The 17,368-nt window shown below is 42.4% G+C and overlaps 1 protein-coding gene and 1 pseudogene across 6 annotated transcripts in view; one reads left to right on the top strand and one right to left on the bottom strand.

Annotated features, from left to right (window-relative positions):
• Window positions 1–17,368, bottom strand: part of sntb2 (syntrophin, beta 2) — a 112,029-nt gene that overhangs the window by 82,243 nt on the left and 12,418 nt on the right. For all 6 annotated transcript variants that reach the window (XR_013294366.1, XM_077567523.1, XM_077567520.1 and 3 more), the window contains exon 3: window positions 10,452–10,662. Coding sequence is in view for 5 of the 6 variants with exons in the window: in XM_077567523.1 (XP_077423649.1) it covers window positions 10,452–10,662 (211 nt within the window). In the remaining variant the exon portion in view is untranslated. The remainder of the gene's footprint in view (window positions 1–10,451; window positions 10,663–17,368) is intronic.
• LOC144054338 (5S ribosomal RNA) lies at window positions 9,209–9,317 on the top strand (annotated as a pseudogene).

Raw genomic sequence — 17,368 nt, 5'->3', positions numbered from 1 at the left:
GAATGTGAAAGTTTTTTTTTTCTGGATATACAATGCTGTGAAAAAGTATTTACCCTCTTCTCAATTTTTTTCCTCCCACTTAACTCACTTGCTCGACAAAACGTATAAACACATTCTATTTTAAATATTGCCATGGTCCCAAAAACATATTTATACGATTAGTTTTTTTTTTGTGCTGTCAAAGTTAAAGCGTTAACTAATTATTCACACAAAAAAATATTGCATTAATCATTTATTAACGCAGATTAATCGCAATTATTTTTTATTTATTTTTTACGGGGAGAGCTCAGTATTGATCATTTGACATGTCATCACCATTGTTCTCCCTTTTTTTTGTATGTGTGTGTGTGTGTGTGTGTGAGTGTGTGCGTGCGTGCGTGCGTGCGTGCGTGTAAAAAAAAAAAAAAAGAATTCCCATACCGTTCACCTAAACCGAACACTTCAAAATCCAGCCAGAGTCGTGGGGCCGCCAGGAGACCCGAAGAGGGACCAAAGAATAGAAAGAAAAGCGAAGCCCAGCACCGACCAGACACCACCCACCGGGCCACTAACCAGAGTCCTTCACCAACCCCAGAGACATCTAAATTCCAACAAATCAGGGAGACCTCAAGGGCCCAAAGGAGAAACTGAGGAAAGGTAGAAAGGACAGACGAAGCAGAGTGAGATCCACAGACACCCGCCTCCACCGAATCAATGACCTGAGGGAGAAACAAATTGTGTATGAGTTTCGATAAATGCTGGTGTGGTGTATCTGGCATGCATGAAAATCTCCACCAAAGAGGGGAGCCGTCGACCCCCGCCAGACAGAGCAAGCGCAACACCTCAGGGCCCCCCAGGCCGCGGCAGCGCCAAAGGACGACCCCGGGGCCCCGCAGGGGCCACCGGCCGGAGAGCAAACCCAGGAGCAGGAGCGCCCCCCACCCCAACGCAACAGGACGGGGCACTGCAGGCCCACCAGGCACCCCAACGGCCCACAACCACCACTCCCCCCACGACCCCCCCCCCCACCCCCGCCATCCACCCCAACCCAGCCCCAACCGCCCCCAGGTCCCCAAATCCCCAGACACCCCCCCACCCCAGCACCCCCCACCCCGGCACCCCCACCACCACCACCCCCCCAACCAAGCTCGCCCCCCGGATACCGGGGCCCGCCCGAAGTGCCCAGAGGTCCACCGGAGCGGGGCGGGCACAACACCGATCCCGCCCACTCTCCCGGCCCCCGGAGCGCCGAGACCCGGGCCACGGATGGAACCCCCGGCCTAGGGGAGGGGGAGGAGGGCGGACAGGGGAGGGGGAGGGGACGGGGGAAGGAAACGACAGGAAGGGCAGGAGGAAGCGGCAGGGCCGCAAAGAGAGGGGGAGAGGAGGAGGAAGGGCGACGAGGAAGAAGGGACAGGGAGGCGGAGGACGGGCAGGGAGAGGCGAAGAGGGAGAGGAAGCAAGGGGGAGGAAGGGGGAGGGGAGAGGGAACCACGGGGCACCCCGGCGGCCCACAGGCCCCGACCCGCGTCGCCGGGCCCAGAGCGACGGACCGCGCCGGGAGAGCCCCGCAACACAGCACCCCCCACGAGACCCAGGGAACGACCAAGACGCAGCCGCCACCCAGCAGCCAACAGAGGGGCAGACCCGCCCACGCCCAGCCAGGGGAGGACAGCACCTGTAGAGTTAGTCCCCTGGCATGCAGTGAATCCGAATATTAGCCCTTAGTGCCCATTGGAGGTGAATCTGCTCGATCCTGTTGGCAGCAACTGGGTTCCTGACTATAAAAATACAACCATTAGTTACAAACTGTCAAATGCAGAGACATCAATGTAAGTTATCACGATGTGCTGGCTCTCGCTAACAGGCAGAATTAAATAACCAGAATTAGGTTAAAATATTCTATATACGTAGACCATATTTCTATAAATTTTGATATTTGTTTTTTATTTGAGGCCGATATTTTTTCCATTAAAATGTGATTTATGAGGAGGTTAGACCATTGGTCGATATTCAGAGTTTGTTTATTTTTCCAGTTAACAAGAATTGTTTTTTTTGCGATAGTAAGGGCTACAAGTGTAGATTGAAATTTTTTATGTGGTAGGTCAGTTGTTGTTAGGTCACCTAGCAAACACAAGTTTGGAGATAAAGGTATCCTATAGTCCAAGATAGCTTTTCTAGAAAGTTTTTCTAAGACTTTAGTCCAGAAATACATAACCGGAGTGAGTGAAAATAAGTGTCTGTAGTGTTTTGTAAACACTGGAGTCGGAGAGTCCCATTTTCTTCATCATATATTGAGTAATGTATGTTCTATGGATAATTTTATATTGGATACGTTGTAAATTTGTGTGTTTTGTCATTTTAAATGCATTTTCACAAACTTGAATCCAAAAGTCAGATTCCGGAGCTATAGACAAGTCTGTCTCCCATTTTAAGATGGGTAAAGATATTTTTTCCGTATATGAAAGTAACTTATATATTTTTGAAAGTTTTTTTGTTGTTGTCGGAGAAAGCTTGGTAATATCTTCAGCTAAACCAGGCGGTTGGAGTGTACCCTGAAGTGTTGGAATTTGTTTCTTTATCATATTTTTAACTTGCAGATAATGTAAAAAATTTCCGTTTGTTATTTTGTATTTTTGGAGCAAGGATGTATATGATATAAACATATTCTCTGAGAAGAGATGGTGGAGATGTGTAATTCCTTTCTGCTCCCACACACCTCAATAAAACGATTGGTTGTTAATTTGAAAGTCAGGGTTATGCCATAGGGGAGAAAGCCCACAGGGCTCCACTTGGGCTTTTGTAATTTCTAATGCCTTCCACCAAGCAGTCAGGGTGGCGGAAATCATTGGGTTTTTAAAACAATTATGTCGCTTAATTGATGTTGTAATAAAGAGTAAATCTAGAAGTCTGAGGTTATTACAATCCTTCTGTTCTAGTTCGAGTCAACAGTTAGTATCGCTGTTGGGTTGCGCCCATAGAACGATATATTGTAGCTGGTTAGCTATATAGTAGTACATAAAATTTGGTGCCTCTAGACCACCTTTGGATTTACTTTTCTGAAGAGTAGATAGACTAATCTTTGCTTTTTTTTTATTCCAGTAAAATTTTGTAACGGCTGAGTCCAACAACTGGAACCATTTAGCCGTAGGTTTAAATGGAATCATTGAGATTGATTAATCGCACTATTAATTTTGACCGCAGATGATCCTTTAGCTTGACAGCAGATGGTTACATTAAAAGGTAGCACAGGTTGTGTTAAGCAATCAACATAACTACATGCATTAAAGTAAATCATGTAATAAATGTTTGCGTATGACATTCAGAATATTTGTTCATACTGTTGGGGTCATTTCTTCCATTTTAAATTATGCAAGTAATTAACTGACTGGAAAAAGAGTAAGAAGAGCATGTGCAGTGGATACATTTTTTGAAGATGTCCTAATAACATTAAATGTAAAAAAATTCAACATATAACAGGTGATCTTTAAATTTGGCAGCAACATTAAAAAAAAAAAAAGGCTTTTTAATTAAGCGATTAATCGTGATTAATCAAAATTCGAAGATGTGATTAATCTGATTAAAAATGTAATCGTTTGACAGTTCTAGTTTGGTTATGCAGCTAATTTGATGCAGCCTCTGACCTGAAGATGTCCCTTAAAGCAATGGTAGTTATTACAAAAAACGGCCAGAAGGTGGCAGCAGAGTATAAGAGATCAGCCAGGGACTTGTTCCAACAAGCTCTTTTCCCCAGTGTTTTCAACAGGTTTGTATATAATGATGAAACTTAGCTAAATTCTAATGCTAATTGCTTCAAAACGTAAACAGATACAAATATACTGTTTTCCTGATGAAAGAAGATACGCTAATATTTATTTTGGTAGGTTCCACGTTTTATAGCCATAGAACACAATATTCTGTGCCAAAACTGTATTTATAGGTTGTTGTTTTTTAAATGTTTTTTTAGTGCTGTCAAAGTTAAAGCATTAATTGATTAATTGATCTAAAAAAATAGCACATTAATCATGAATTAATACAGATTAATCGCACTATTAATTTTGACCATAGATTATCCTTTAGCGTGACAGCGGATGGCTACGTTTAAGGTAGCAGAGGTTGTATTTGAGCAATAAACAGAATTTCATGCATTAAAGTAAAGCATTTAACAAATATTTACATATCACATTTAGAATATTTGTTCATGTCAAAATACCGGGGTCATTTTTTTTCCATTATATCATGTAAGTAATTAACTGCTTAGAGGAGAATGAGCGTGTGCAGTGGATCAAAACATGTTGAAGACGTCCTCATAACATTAAATGTCAAAAGAATTAACACATAACCGGTGCTCTTCAAATTAGGAGGGAAAAAAAATGTTGATAAAAAAGCCTTTTTTATTAGGCAATTAATCGTGATTAATCAAAATTCTAAGATGTGATTAATCTGATTAAAAAATGTAATCGTTTGACAGCTCTAGTTTTTTTATGCTAGGATATACAGAAGGCTTTGATGCAGCTTCTGACTTGAAGAGGTTGCTTAAAGCAATGGTAGTTATTACAAAAAACGGCCAGTAGGTGGCAGCAGAGTATAAGAGATCAAGCAGGGCCATGTTGCAACAAGTTCTTTCTCCCAGTGTTTTCAACAGGTTTGTAAATAATGGTGGCACTTAGCTATATTCTAATGTTAATTGCTGCAAAACGGAAACAGATACAAATGTACTTTTTTCCCTGATGAACGAAGAGACGCTAATCTTTCTTTTGGTAGATTCCATGTTTTTAAAGCAATAGAAAACAATATTCTGTGAGCCTTGCAAAATCATTCAAAATTCAGTAAAGCAGCCGGGAGCAAAGGGGCTTGCTTCAGTGAAAATGGCTGAGAGTGAATGAGTTAAATGGTTAAGATTACCAATCAAAATATAAACAGACAAAGATAACCCAAATGCTGTGACACAAATTACTCCCATTGGATTTAAAAGTTCCTGTTTGTTTACTGTATGACCAAACGGTGATAGAATAGAAAGACAATAGTCAGTCAGTACACCATGTAGCGGACTACTACTTCGATGACCTGACCTGTACCCCTCCCACTTCATGCAAACAACTGCATGACTGCCTCAGACCAGGGCAAACTTTACAAACCCCAAATCATTTGGAAAACCATCATTTCAAAACGCTAAATCCAACAACTGAAAGTTTACCAGATTTGTTAAAAATTGGTGCATAATAGAGTAGGTTAGGATTTGGTTGTTAGGCCAGCCAAAACGAGTCCTAATTTTGTTCTTCTAGAAAGTTATCAGTCACTTGCTTAGATCATTTATTTTATTTTATTAAGTTAAGTTAAGTTATTAAGTTTGCTTTGCTTTTCATAGTTTACTCTCCCTTGCTGTATCTGTCCACATTCCCTTTAGTTTAGAACAGTGGTCCTCAAGTACCCCTATCCAGCCTGTTTTCCATATCTCCCAAGCCAACACAGGTGTTTCAAACGATCAACTAATCAGCAAGCTTGGCATGAAGCCTGATAACGATCATCATGTGTGTTGGCTGAGGGAGACATGGAAAACAGGCTGGATAGGGGTACTCAAAGATCGGGGTTGAGAACCAGTGGTTTAGAAAAAAAATGATGCACATATAAAGAAGTGGAATGTGTACTGAGTGTATTTTGAATCAGAAATGAGCCTCTATAATTGCAAAAAAATTCTACATGAGTAACCATTAAAAAAAAGACCAATTGAGAGGTACGCCCTTGAATGACAGATCATTCACATTTAGTTATCAAAACTATAAGTATTTCCTTTGATTTGACATGTAGAAACGAGAGCACTGCCAATGATGTCTAAAGACGTCATCCAATTTTTTTTATTTTTTATTTTTGAAACGGGTGCGGGCAAGGCTTCCGGAGCTGTGGTGAAAGTTTCCAGCCGGTCTGTTGTGCCTAATGACTATTTTTGGCCCCTAGAGGGCAGCGATGACTCTCTTTTGACAAGATCGGGTGGGCGTCAGTAGAGGCGGAGCTAGAGCGTCGAGCAGGAGATCAGAATGGAAAACAAAGGAAAAATGGCGGCCGGTCGCGAGGAGCTCACGCCCGAGCCGTTTTTTTCAAAGACCAAAAGCATCGCTGAAAGAGCACATTGTTGACGACGATGATCATCATCGATGATGAAGATGAGGGTGGTGACTCCGTGGTTGGGAAGCGTTGACGCGGCAGTAGAAGACGATAGCTGGAGCTAGATGGAGGAGGGAACGGGCAATGGCGAGCGTTTGCAAGCAGCTCTACACTTACAAGACGAAAGGCATCGACCAACGCTAAAATAGTACATTGATGACGACGATGATCATCATCGATGATGATGAAGGTGAATCCGAGCTTGACGGCGAAATTGGAACCGCTGACGCGGCGGCTATGACGGTGTCGTAACGCGGAGCGCAACCGAGCACGCACAGGCGGACGTTCGATCGGACGACGGAGAGTGCCCCCAGTCCAATACATATTCATCGGAGGAAGTGTGTACAGTCTGCTACTTGCTTTTTATTCCCCGGAAAAAAAGGCCGTCAAGAAAGTGTAACGTTCGCACGCAAAACGGACCAATGCGAAAGTTAAAGTAAACTGTTGTGCGAGTCCTGGCGTCTCCTTGCACGCAGGAGAGCGTTACAAAAGGAAAAACTGTATTTGAAACATCCACATAATTGTAAATAGTACCACAGTTGCACACATTTGTAAATAGTTTGCAAAATTGTTTTGTCAAATTGTTACACTGTTGAATGGAAATAAACGTATTTTGCAATCAAAAAACACTTTTTCATTGTTGGTGAAAGCGTTTTACAGAAGTAAAGCACTATTTAGGTGTTTGTGGCATCATTCATGGACAAAAAGAAGTGTACAATTCACTAGAGTGCATGAAATAACATCGTTTCACAAAAAGCTCTTTTTCTCCTTTTTTTGTTTCAAAACAGAGAATTTCGGTGAAAGTAACCATTTTCTATTGTTGATTACTGAAGAACGGAATAAGGTAGAAACAAACTTTTTTTTCTGATGAAAGCTGAGAGTCCAATCTTTCATTTGGTAGTATGTGTGTTTCCATAGTCCAAACACAACATTTTCTGTGGACCTTGAAAGATCACTAAAAATGCTTAAATCGGCTGGCAGTGGGGACAACCCGTTTCTGAAAACGTCTGGCAGTGAAAGAGTTAAACACATTATGGAGCATCGGAAATTACAAACACTCAACCCTCAGTCAGCCGGGTCAGAGCAACTGAAACGGTTTGAGGAAGAGGCCCAAGTGCAGTACTACACATGTCCCCAGCAGATGGCGCATCCCTGAATGGTTGAGGTTAGTATTTGGGTTTCAGTTTTTATTTTTTGTTGTTCAATAAAGTGTTCAAAAAATACTGTCATCAGGATGTGGTAGGGTTAGGGTTATGGTTAGGTATTGGTTTAACAACAAAGAAAGAAAGGAAGCGCTTAGAGTTCAAAATATGACCGTAGTCAAATGTTTAGATCCACCCGACGTTGCAGCACGCCTCAAACTGCGCTCTGCTTCCAGGGGCTTACTCTCTCACCCTGTCAACGTCACAAGAGGGATGGAGGCAAGCATCGTAATTGTGTTTCCTGGCTTGTTTAGTCATGTTCTATTGTCACCTAGTGTCTGAAAACAGTGACCAATCGATACCAAAACATGTATTATGTACATTCCTACTCTTGCCCACCTCAATCTGTGAAAATATAATAGCGACTGGCACATTATTTGGGATTTTATTGACATAATGTGAGCTCCTATGATTAAAAAACATTATCACCTCCACATCACCTCAGCCTCTCATGCAGCCATAGCAGCCAGAGCAAATGCTGGCTTCTGTCCAGCCAGAAGTATGAGAAAAGCAGCTTGGCGAGGCCGTGCGGCGCTTGCTAGCTTTGGTTATTTCGTTTTAACTATCGACTAGCACGACTGCACGACTACCCCCGGAGGTTTCCCTGTCAAAAAATAGGACGCGACGCGAGTGAGTTGCAGAAAATACAACGGCGTATAAGGGCCATGTATAAATAAATATATATGTGTATATTTTTTTAGCGGGTGGGGACAATATTCAGAGAAAAACTTTATAAAGTGGCAAAATTGCGACTTTATCAAGTGGCAAATTTGCAAGTTTAAAAAGTGGCAGATTTGCAAGAAAAAATACATGTAGCTTATTACTTGGATGTTTGTGCCAATAATTTTGGGTCAGGTTTTCAAATAAGGAGATAGTAATTGCTTTAGCAGCGATTAATCATGTTAAGCATTGACTCTTTGAAGCGTTGGGTACGGCCAGCGACAAAAACGCCTCGCTTTGCAAAGGTCCACACATCCTGAGGAGCAAGCATTTAAATTGATTTGTTACAATATATATTTACTTGTACATTAATATTTCCAGAATTATTTTTTCACATTCATACATTTTGGTATTTTTTGTACACGTAGCTAAGTTGATGTGCCAAATCTACTGCTCTCTGTCATTCACTTGCATTTACCTAAAGTATGCTGGTTTCTGATTGGTTAGTGTTAATCAGATGATTCAGGATTAGGAAGTGTTGTCGCTCTAGCTGCCGTGTATGACAAGTAAAGAAGAATGAATCAGTCTCTATCCTGCCTCTTCATTTTATAAACAGTATTCCATTAAAGGTGTATTCAAGGATTTTTTGTTGCTGGATCTTCCAGGTGGATCATCTTAATGTAATGATTGTTTCTCGATCCTGTCAATCAATCTGTCTTAACAACGTTCTGCGTACTCGTTCCTTTGAGTGTTTGTAGCATGTAGCTGCTAAGCTTCGGATTCAGCCATTCATTGTTGTAGCTCCACCGAGCTCACCGCGTAGCTGAGAGCCACAAGAGGACATCCGTCTATGAAGTGAGGCCGGCTGCAGACGCGGATGAAGATGATGATGAAGCTCGCACGTTAGCAACATTTGATGGGTGTTTTATCATTATTTCCAATGTCGGAAGCTAAGCAGGTTCGGGCGTGGTTAGTACTTGGATGGGAGACCGCCTGGGAATACCAGGTGCTGTAAGCTTTTTTTTGCACCTCCATCGCAAAAGTAAACTTTCACAAAAGACCTCAAGTCCACTAGCTACTTGCTAGCAGACAGACGCACGGTAATACTGACAGGATGAGAGCTGAAAATGCTGTCCAAAAAAAATTTCCGCCCCAATTTGGGACGAGTGAAACCTTTAAAAGAGTCAACTGTGTGCTTTTTCTCGGCTTACGGTCATACTACCCTGAGAACGCCCGATCTCGGAAGCTAAGCAGGGTCGGACCTGGTTAGTACTTGGATGGGAGACCGCCTGGGAATACCAGGTGCTGTAAGCTTTTGTTTGCACCTCCATCGCAAAAGTAAACTTTCACAAAATACCTCAAGTACACTAGCTACTTGCTAGCAGACAGACGCACAGTAAAACCTGTTGAAAACACTGGGAGAAAGAACTTGTTGCAACATGGCCCTGCCTGATCTCTTATACTCTGCTGCCACCTACTGGCCGTTTTTTTAATAACTATCATTGCTTTAAGCGACCTCTTCAAGTCAGAAGCTGCATCAAAGCCTTCTGTATGCTCTAGCATAAAAAAACTAGAGCTGTCAAACGATTACATTTTTTTAATCACATTAATCATATCTTAGAATTTTGATTAATCACGATTAATCGCCTAATAAAATAGGCTTTTTTAATCAACATTTTTTTCCCGCCTAATTTGAAGAGTACCGGTTATGTGTTAATTCTTTTGACATTTAATGTTATGAGGACGTCTTTGACATGTTTTGATCCACTGCACACGCTCATCCTCCTCTTTTTCTAATCAGTTAATTACTTGCATGATTTAAAATGGAAAAAAAATCCATCCATTTTCTTAACAGCTTTTCCTCACAAAGGTCGCGGGGGCGGGGGGCTGGAGCCTATCTCAGCTGGCTTCGGGCAGTAGGCAGGGTACACGCTGAACTGGTTGCCAGCCAATCGCAAGGCGAAAAAAAATGACCACGGTATATTGACATGAACAAATATTCTAAATGTGATACGCAAATATTTGTTAAATGCTTTACTTTAATGCATGAAATTCTGTTTATTGCTCAAACACAACCTGTGCTACCTTAAACGTAGCCATCCGCTGTCACGCTAAAGGATAATCTATGGGCAAAATTAATAGTGAGATTAATCTGTATTAATTCATGATTAATGCGCTATTTTTTTTAGATCAATTAATGCTTTAATTTTGACAGCATTAAAAAAAACTTTTTCTTTTTTTTTTTAAAAACAACCATTTTGGCACCATGGCAATATTTAAAATAGAACAGATTCATACGTTTTTGTGAGCAAATGAGTTAATGACTTTTTGCAACTGTAAATTTCTTTACTATTGTGCATTATTCTCACACGATCCTCCTCTGTGGTAAACATTCAAGATCAGCCGTGTGTAAAATTTTGTGGAACTTTTGTTTTGTTCTTTAAACACCTGTTCGGCCAACCACCCGATGTGTTTCAGGTGAGGCTGTGTGGAGGCCGAGGAGGAGGCCCCCAGGTAAGCATTGATGTGAGTCAGAGTCTGTGGGAGTAGGGCAGCAATGTTGGTGTGGATGGCAGTGAACCAGGAATTGGCAGTGGGGCCATCTTTACAGCGAAGTACCACTATGTGCTGCCCATCGGGAGAATGGAGCTCCAACAGTCTGAAAAAGAAAAAAGGCAAAATATATTTGCTGTCGTCAGGCGGAACCCTTGAACTGTATCTGCAAAACTATGCTTGTGGTGGTTTTTCGATCAGGAACTAAAGGCATGTAAGGATGACACAAACAAACAAATATGACAACAACGGTTAACATCCTTAGAATTTCATTCATTAAAACATATTGTGCCACACAATGTTTTCTGGGAACACAGTGGCTTTACCGTCATCATAGATTTGAAAAGATATGATGCACGGGTGAAGTCAACCCACATTACATGTCCGTGGACGTCACTAAAACCCCTCCATCTATCCACCCATTTTCCAAACTGCTTCTTCCTCACCAAATGATCAAAAATGCATTTTCTGTACTGATAGCACACGCTTTGGCGTTGACAAAGTCAAGCTCATGAAAATAAGTTAATTAATGAGCATGTTACTTTTTTTCAATGCACATTGCCTTAGACGGAGTGTATCATGTCACCAGCGTTGCTGAGATGGGTTGCTCCTACGTGTCACTTCCAGGTAACTTCCAGTGCCATTCACTTCCATTAAAATTGGTGTGTTTTCCACTCAATCCTTGTGTGATTTCCCTATTCATTGAAGTGCGTAAGTCGTATCATTCAAGCGAAGTCCTCCATGTAATCTTTTCAACTGCATGCCTGTAGTAATTTTTACAATTATGAAGGTAAGTAAACATGCTTTTACGTAGGGTTGACAATGCGTTACTTCGGTGGCTAGACTTAATGTTACTTTATTTGTAATCAAATTTTCTCTGCTGTCTTGAATTCTAATCTTATTTAGGGGTGTCAAAATGATCGCGTTAATATCGCGTTAACTTAAAGTGCCTTTAACGGCACAACATTTTTTTAACGCTCGATTAACGACCGCCCCTTATTTGGAAAGCCTCTACTAAGGGAATTCCAGTCGCGACGCAGCAGAAACATCCACGTCAGAATTACCCAATAGAAATGCACTGTACTGCACTGGAGCTAAAACACACAATGTTTAGGGGCAGAATGTTCGAGTGGAGGAGCCATTTAGACTGTGTAGCACTACCATCGTTTCCCCCGCTTTGACAGAAGGCACTCGGGGAACTGGCAAAGGACTAGCGAGAGGCTGCTATCGTGAGATGCTGTGACTATCGCAAGACATACAGCGAGACCGTGAATACCCAACATGGCGGCGCCCTGCTGCTAAGATAGTACTATCTCTATTATGCTAAACCAAAATCTGAATTTAACCACCATATATCTTGGCTTTTCTCTTCTCTCTTTCATCCGGCAGATTTGGAATACCACCCAGCGTGGAGGACCTTGTACGTTTCATCGACTCATATTTTTACAGCTGTGAAATGGAGGATCCTTCCTTCGAGAAACCTTTGAAGAAGAGAAAAAATGACTCAGCGACGGACACGGACGATCTAACCACTACGGACGTTTCAGTCAGTATGCTGGAGTCCATAAATAAAAAACTAGATGTCCTCTGCCTCATCCGCGAGGACGTTAAATAATTAAAGGTAAGCTTGGAATTCGTCGGCCAACAGGTAAGTGACCTCCAAAGAGATAATGCCGAGTTACGCTCTTCACTCGCGGCTGTTTCAGGCGTGTTGGAAACTATTAAAAAGGAGAATAAAACGCTAAAAGAAACTGTTTTGGATGTCCAATCCCATAGCATGAGGGAGAATTTAATATTCTCAGGCATATCCGAGAATACCTCTGACATTCCAGACGTCAAGATAAAAAAAATGACGACGTCGTCAAAAATTCCTCAGGAGACGGTAAATATCATCTCTTTTCACCGGGTACATCGGCTTGGAGCCCGTGGGGGCAACAAAACCCTGTCCTACTATTGCTAAGTTTGAGCATTTTAAACTGAAATAATTTGCTTAAAGTAAAGAACGGGATCTTAAAGGGACCTCTTTCGAAATGAATGACCAATTTCCGAGAGAGGTTAAAGGTACTGTTTCTTATAATGAGACAAAATAGGCAGGAGGGTAAACGGACTACGATAGTCGTTGATAAGCTATACATCGACGGCCAACTATTCCAGAACCCCAACTCCACTCCCTGGCTGTTCTAATTGGCATTGGTGGAACTAAACTTTGTTTGATTATTAGATATATAAATATACTGTATATGTGGTTATAAAACCTAAAATATGAATACTCATTATGTTTAGACTATATTACAAATATAATATTAATGCATAACTATATCTAAAATATATTTAAACAAAAAATCTCGCTTAGGTTACCAATTACTGGTGTATTGTTATATGTTTAATCCCCCGCTAATTTTCTTCACTTTCACCTCCCTCCCCGTTTTTTCCACTGTTATATTTACTTACACGTTACCTCATATTTTACACAAATTATATAAACCACCTAACCACTTTGATTCTATCCTATAACATGCCAATATTAACAAATAGCCTATACAGATATTTACACAGGACTGAGTCTATATTGTTTGTATGCATAAATTAGTTCTGGTTTCCTGGAATGTTTGTGTCGCTCGCTCACAGGCCAAAAGAATACAGATTTTAGACCATCTCTTAAAATTAAAAGCAGATATTTGCCTCCTACAAGAAACCCACCCACAAAAATCTGAAAAAAATTACTTATTGATAAGAATTTTAGTCAAGCGAACTCTGCCCCTTATAACAGTAGACAAAGAGGAGTCTGTATACTCATACATAAGAATTTATTCTTTACTCTAAATAATACAATAACAGACACAGAGCGCCGATACATTATTATTCAGGTGACTATATTTAATAAAATATATACATTTGGTAATTTATATGCCCCTAATAATGACGATCCGGCCTTTTTCATGAATTTTTCTCAGCTGTTTGAGTTAGCAGCAAACTCTACTATTATTATTGGAGGAGACTTTAACACAGTCTTAAATCCATTAATAGATCGTTCCAATAATACAACATGTGTAAGGCGATTACAATCTACTAAAGCAATAGGAGAATATGTGGATGATTTTAGCCTCGTCGACAGCTGGAGACTTAAAAACCTAAGAACTAAAAACTAAGAAGGAATTTACCTTATTTTCCGCTGTGCACCGGTCTTTGTCAAGATTTGATTTTTTTCTTACAAATAACTCTTATTGCTGATAAAACTGTTACAAAAATACATCCTATTATCATTAGCAACCATGCACCAGTCTCCCTACCCTAAGTTGATTATACCTTTAAACCACCCCAGACATGGCGTTTTAACATCTCACTGCTAAACAACGCAGAGTTTGACAAAATTATAAGAGAGTGGGCACACTTTTTGGATATAAATGACTCTCCAGACTTATCTCCATCTCTTCTCTGGGAAGCTGGGAAAGCGGTAATTAGAGGTAAAATTATATCATATTCATCTTATAAAAAGAAACAGGATCAAAAATTAGAAAAAGACTTGGAAGATAAAATTAAACAACTGACGGATGAGTACGCAATAAACCCAAATAACCAAATATGGACTGACTTACAAAATACAAAAATACAGTTAGACAATATGCTATCTAAAACGACAGAGTTTATAATACAACAATTGAGATACAACAACTTTGAATGTAATAACAAATCAGGTAAATTTCTTGCAAACCAACTTCAACGCAATCGGGAAAAATCTCTTATAACGGCTATGAAAGGGACAACTGGTGAATGCACACAATCACCAGAAGAAATTAATCACATTTTTTTTATAACTATTATCGCAACCTATACTTAGAAACTGACAAGCCTAGCCCTGAGCATATTGAGGCATTCCTCAGTAGCTTAAATATACCTCAGTTAACTACTTAATATAAAGATATGTTAGATGCGCCACTTACTATAAACGAGCTGTACAGTGCTCTAGATAATATGCCTAATGGCAGAGCACCTGGCCCGAATGGTTATCCGGCTATATTTTTTAAGCACTTTTGGTTAATGCTTGCTCCACTATTCTTAAGAGTAGTAACAGAAATTCAAACTAAGGGTTACATACGCCAAGACATGAATACAGCAGCAATTCAACTTTTATTAAAGCCGGAAAAAGACCCCACCCTTCCATCAAGTTACCGTCCGATTTCACAAATTAACACTGATATTAAAATGATCACTAAGGCTTTCGCATCTAGGATAGAAACAGTAATCTTGACAATCATTCATAGCGACCAAAAAGGCTTTATTAAAGGTTGTCACTCTACTAATAATATTAGGAAGCTCTTTAACCTTATTAGCAAGTCACAGCGGCATGATAAAAAGGTAGTTATTTTAGCTAACGATATTACCAAGCTTTCTCCGACAACAACAAAAAAGTTACTTTTGTATACTGATAAAATGTCTTTACCCATCTCGAAATGGAAGACAGACTTGTCTATAGCTCCGGAATCTGACTTTTGGATTCAAGTTTGTGAAAACTTATTTAAAATGACAAAACACACAAATGTACAACTTATCCAACATAAAATTATTCATAAAAGATACATTACTCAATATATGATGAAGAAAATGGGACTCTCAGACTCCGACATTTGTCTCCAGTGTTTACATAACACTACAGACACTTATTTTCATGCTTTATGGTTATGCACTCCGGTTATGTATTTCTGGACTTCAGTCTTAGAAAAACTTTCCGCTATCTTGGACTGTAGGATACCTTTATCTCCAAACTTGTGTTTGCTAAGTGACCTAACAACAACTGACTTACCACGTAAACAATTTCAATCGACACTTGTAGCCCTTACTATCGCAAAAAAAAACAATTCTTGTTAACTGGAAAAATAAACAAACTCTGAATATCGACCAATGGTCTAACCTCCTCATAAATCACATTTTAATGGAAAAAATATCTGCCTCAAATAAAAACCAAATATAAAAATTTATAGAAACATGGTCTACGTATATAGAATATTTTAACCTAAATCTGGTTACTTAATTCTGCCTGTTAGCGAGAGCCACCACATCGCGATAACTTATATTGCTGTTTCTGTATTTGACAATTTGAAACTAATTGGTTGTGTTTTTATAGTCAGGAACCCAGTTGCTGCCAGCAAGATCGATCAAACGACACCTTACAGTCACCAACTCCTGAAGAGTCACCTCCAATGGGCACTAAGGGTTAATATTCGGATTCACTGCATGCCAGTGGGTTAATTCTATAGGTGCTGTCCCCCCTGGCTGAGCGTGGGCGGCTCTGCCCCTCTGTTGGCTGCTGGGTGGCGGCTTCGTCTTGGCCGTTCTCTGGGTCTCTTGGGGGGTGCTGCGTTGCGGTGCTCTCCCTGGTGTCGGGGTGGCGCCGCCCCGGCGTGGTCCGTCGCTCCGGGTCTGGCGACGCGGTTTGGGGCGGGTGGGCCTCCCGGCTGCCCCGTGGTTCCCTCTCCCCTCCCCCTTGCTGCCTCTCCCTCCCCGCCCGTCCTCCGCCTCCCTGTCCTTTCTACCTCATCACCCTTCATATTCCTCTTTCCCTCTCTCTGCTGCCCTGCCGCTGCCCCTTGCCCTTCTTGTCATCTCCTTCCTCCGTCCTTTCCACCTCCCATGTCCGCCTTCATCCCCCTTCCCTGGGCAGGGGGCTCCATCCATGGCCTGGGTCTCGGGGCTCGGGCAGGTGGGTGTGGGTGGTATTGGTGGCTGGGTGGGGGGGTGCTGGGGGTGGGGGTGTTGTGCCTGCCCCGCTCCGGTGGGCCTGCTGGCACCTTGGGCGGGCCCCAGTATCCGGGTGGCGAGCCCTATCGCCCCGCCGGGCTGGTCCCATATGCCCGCCGGGGTCCCGGTGGGGTGGGCGGGGCTTTGGTGGGTGGGTGTGCCTCCTGCGCACGCCCGGTTGGGAAGGGCCACGCTGGTCGCTCCTCTTAACTCACTGCACTAGTTTTGCACAATACACTTTGTTTATAGACACATAGGGCACATAACACACTTTGGGGGTGGTGGGGTAGGGTGGAGACACCGTCTTCGCCCTACAACTCCTCTCCAATTTTAATGCACCACAAAACTAGGGCGGGGGGGGTGCCATCGGTTGGGGCAGACCGCAGTATTAAGCAGTGCTGCGGTACCCCATCTGTGTCCCCGCCGCGCCACCGTGCCCCCTCTATTTTTTTTTTATGCACCACATACACTCACTGACATGTCTGTGAGGCAGGTGGATCGGAGCAGGGGGATATCATTTCCCTCTGCTCCATCTCACCTGCCCCCAATTTTAATGCACCACACACACACACACACACACACGCTTGTATTTGTACTGGTTGGGGTCACATTCACGGTGTAGGGGTAGAGTTCGCCAGTCGGCGAGCTGGCAAACTCAGTAACAGGGTTAGCTTACACTAAGAACGCTGGCGTGACGACCGGGGCCTTTCCCCGCTGGGCCTGGGGTTCGGGGAGGACGCCTGTCCCCCGGTGCCCCCATCTCCTCTTCTGCCCTCAGTGTTCCGTGCCTCCACACGGCTGGAGGTGGGGTGGGCGCGGGTGCCCTCTCCGCTCCGTTGTCCAGCCCCTTTCCGGCACCGATGCCTGGGTACAGGGGGTCCCCGGGGTTTGGGGGTCGGGGTTGGGCCCTGAGGTGTTGTGCTTGCTCTGTCCTGGACGGGGTTGACGGTTCCCCTCTTTGGTGGAGGTTTTCATGCATGCCAGATCCACCACACCAGCATCTATCGAAATTCAAACACAATCTGCTTCTTCCTCTGGTCGTTGAATCGGTGGAGGCTGATGTCTGTGGATCTCAC

This window comes from Vanacampus margaritifer, chromosome 6, assembly GCF_051991255.1.
Source record: "Vanacampus margaritifer isolate UIUO_Vmar chromosome 6, RoL_Vmar_1.0, whole genome shotgun sequence".
NCBI classification, from domain to species: domain Eukaryota; kingdom Metazoa; phylum Chordata; class Actinopteri; order Syngnathiformes; family Syngnathidae; genus Vanacampus; species Vanacampus margaritifer.
This window is presented reverse-complemented; position numbering and strand designations above follow the sequence as displayed.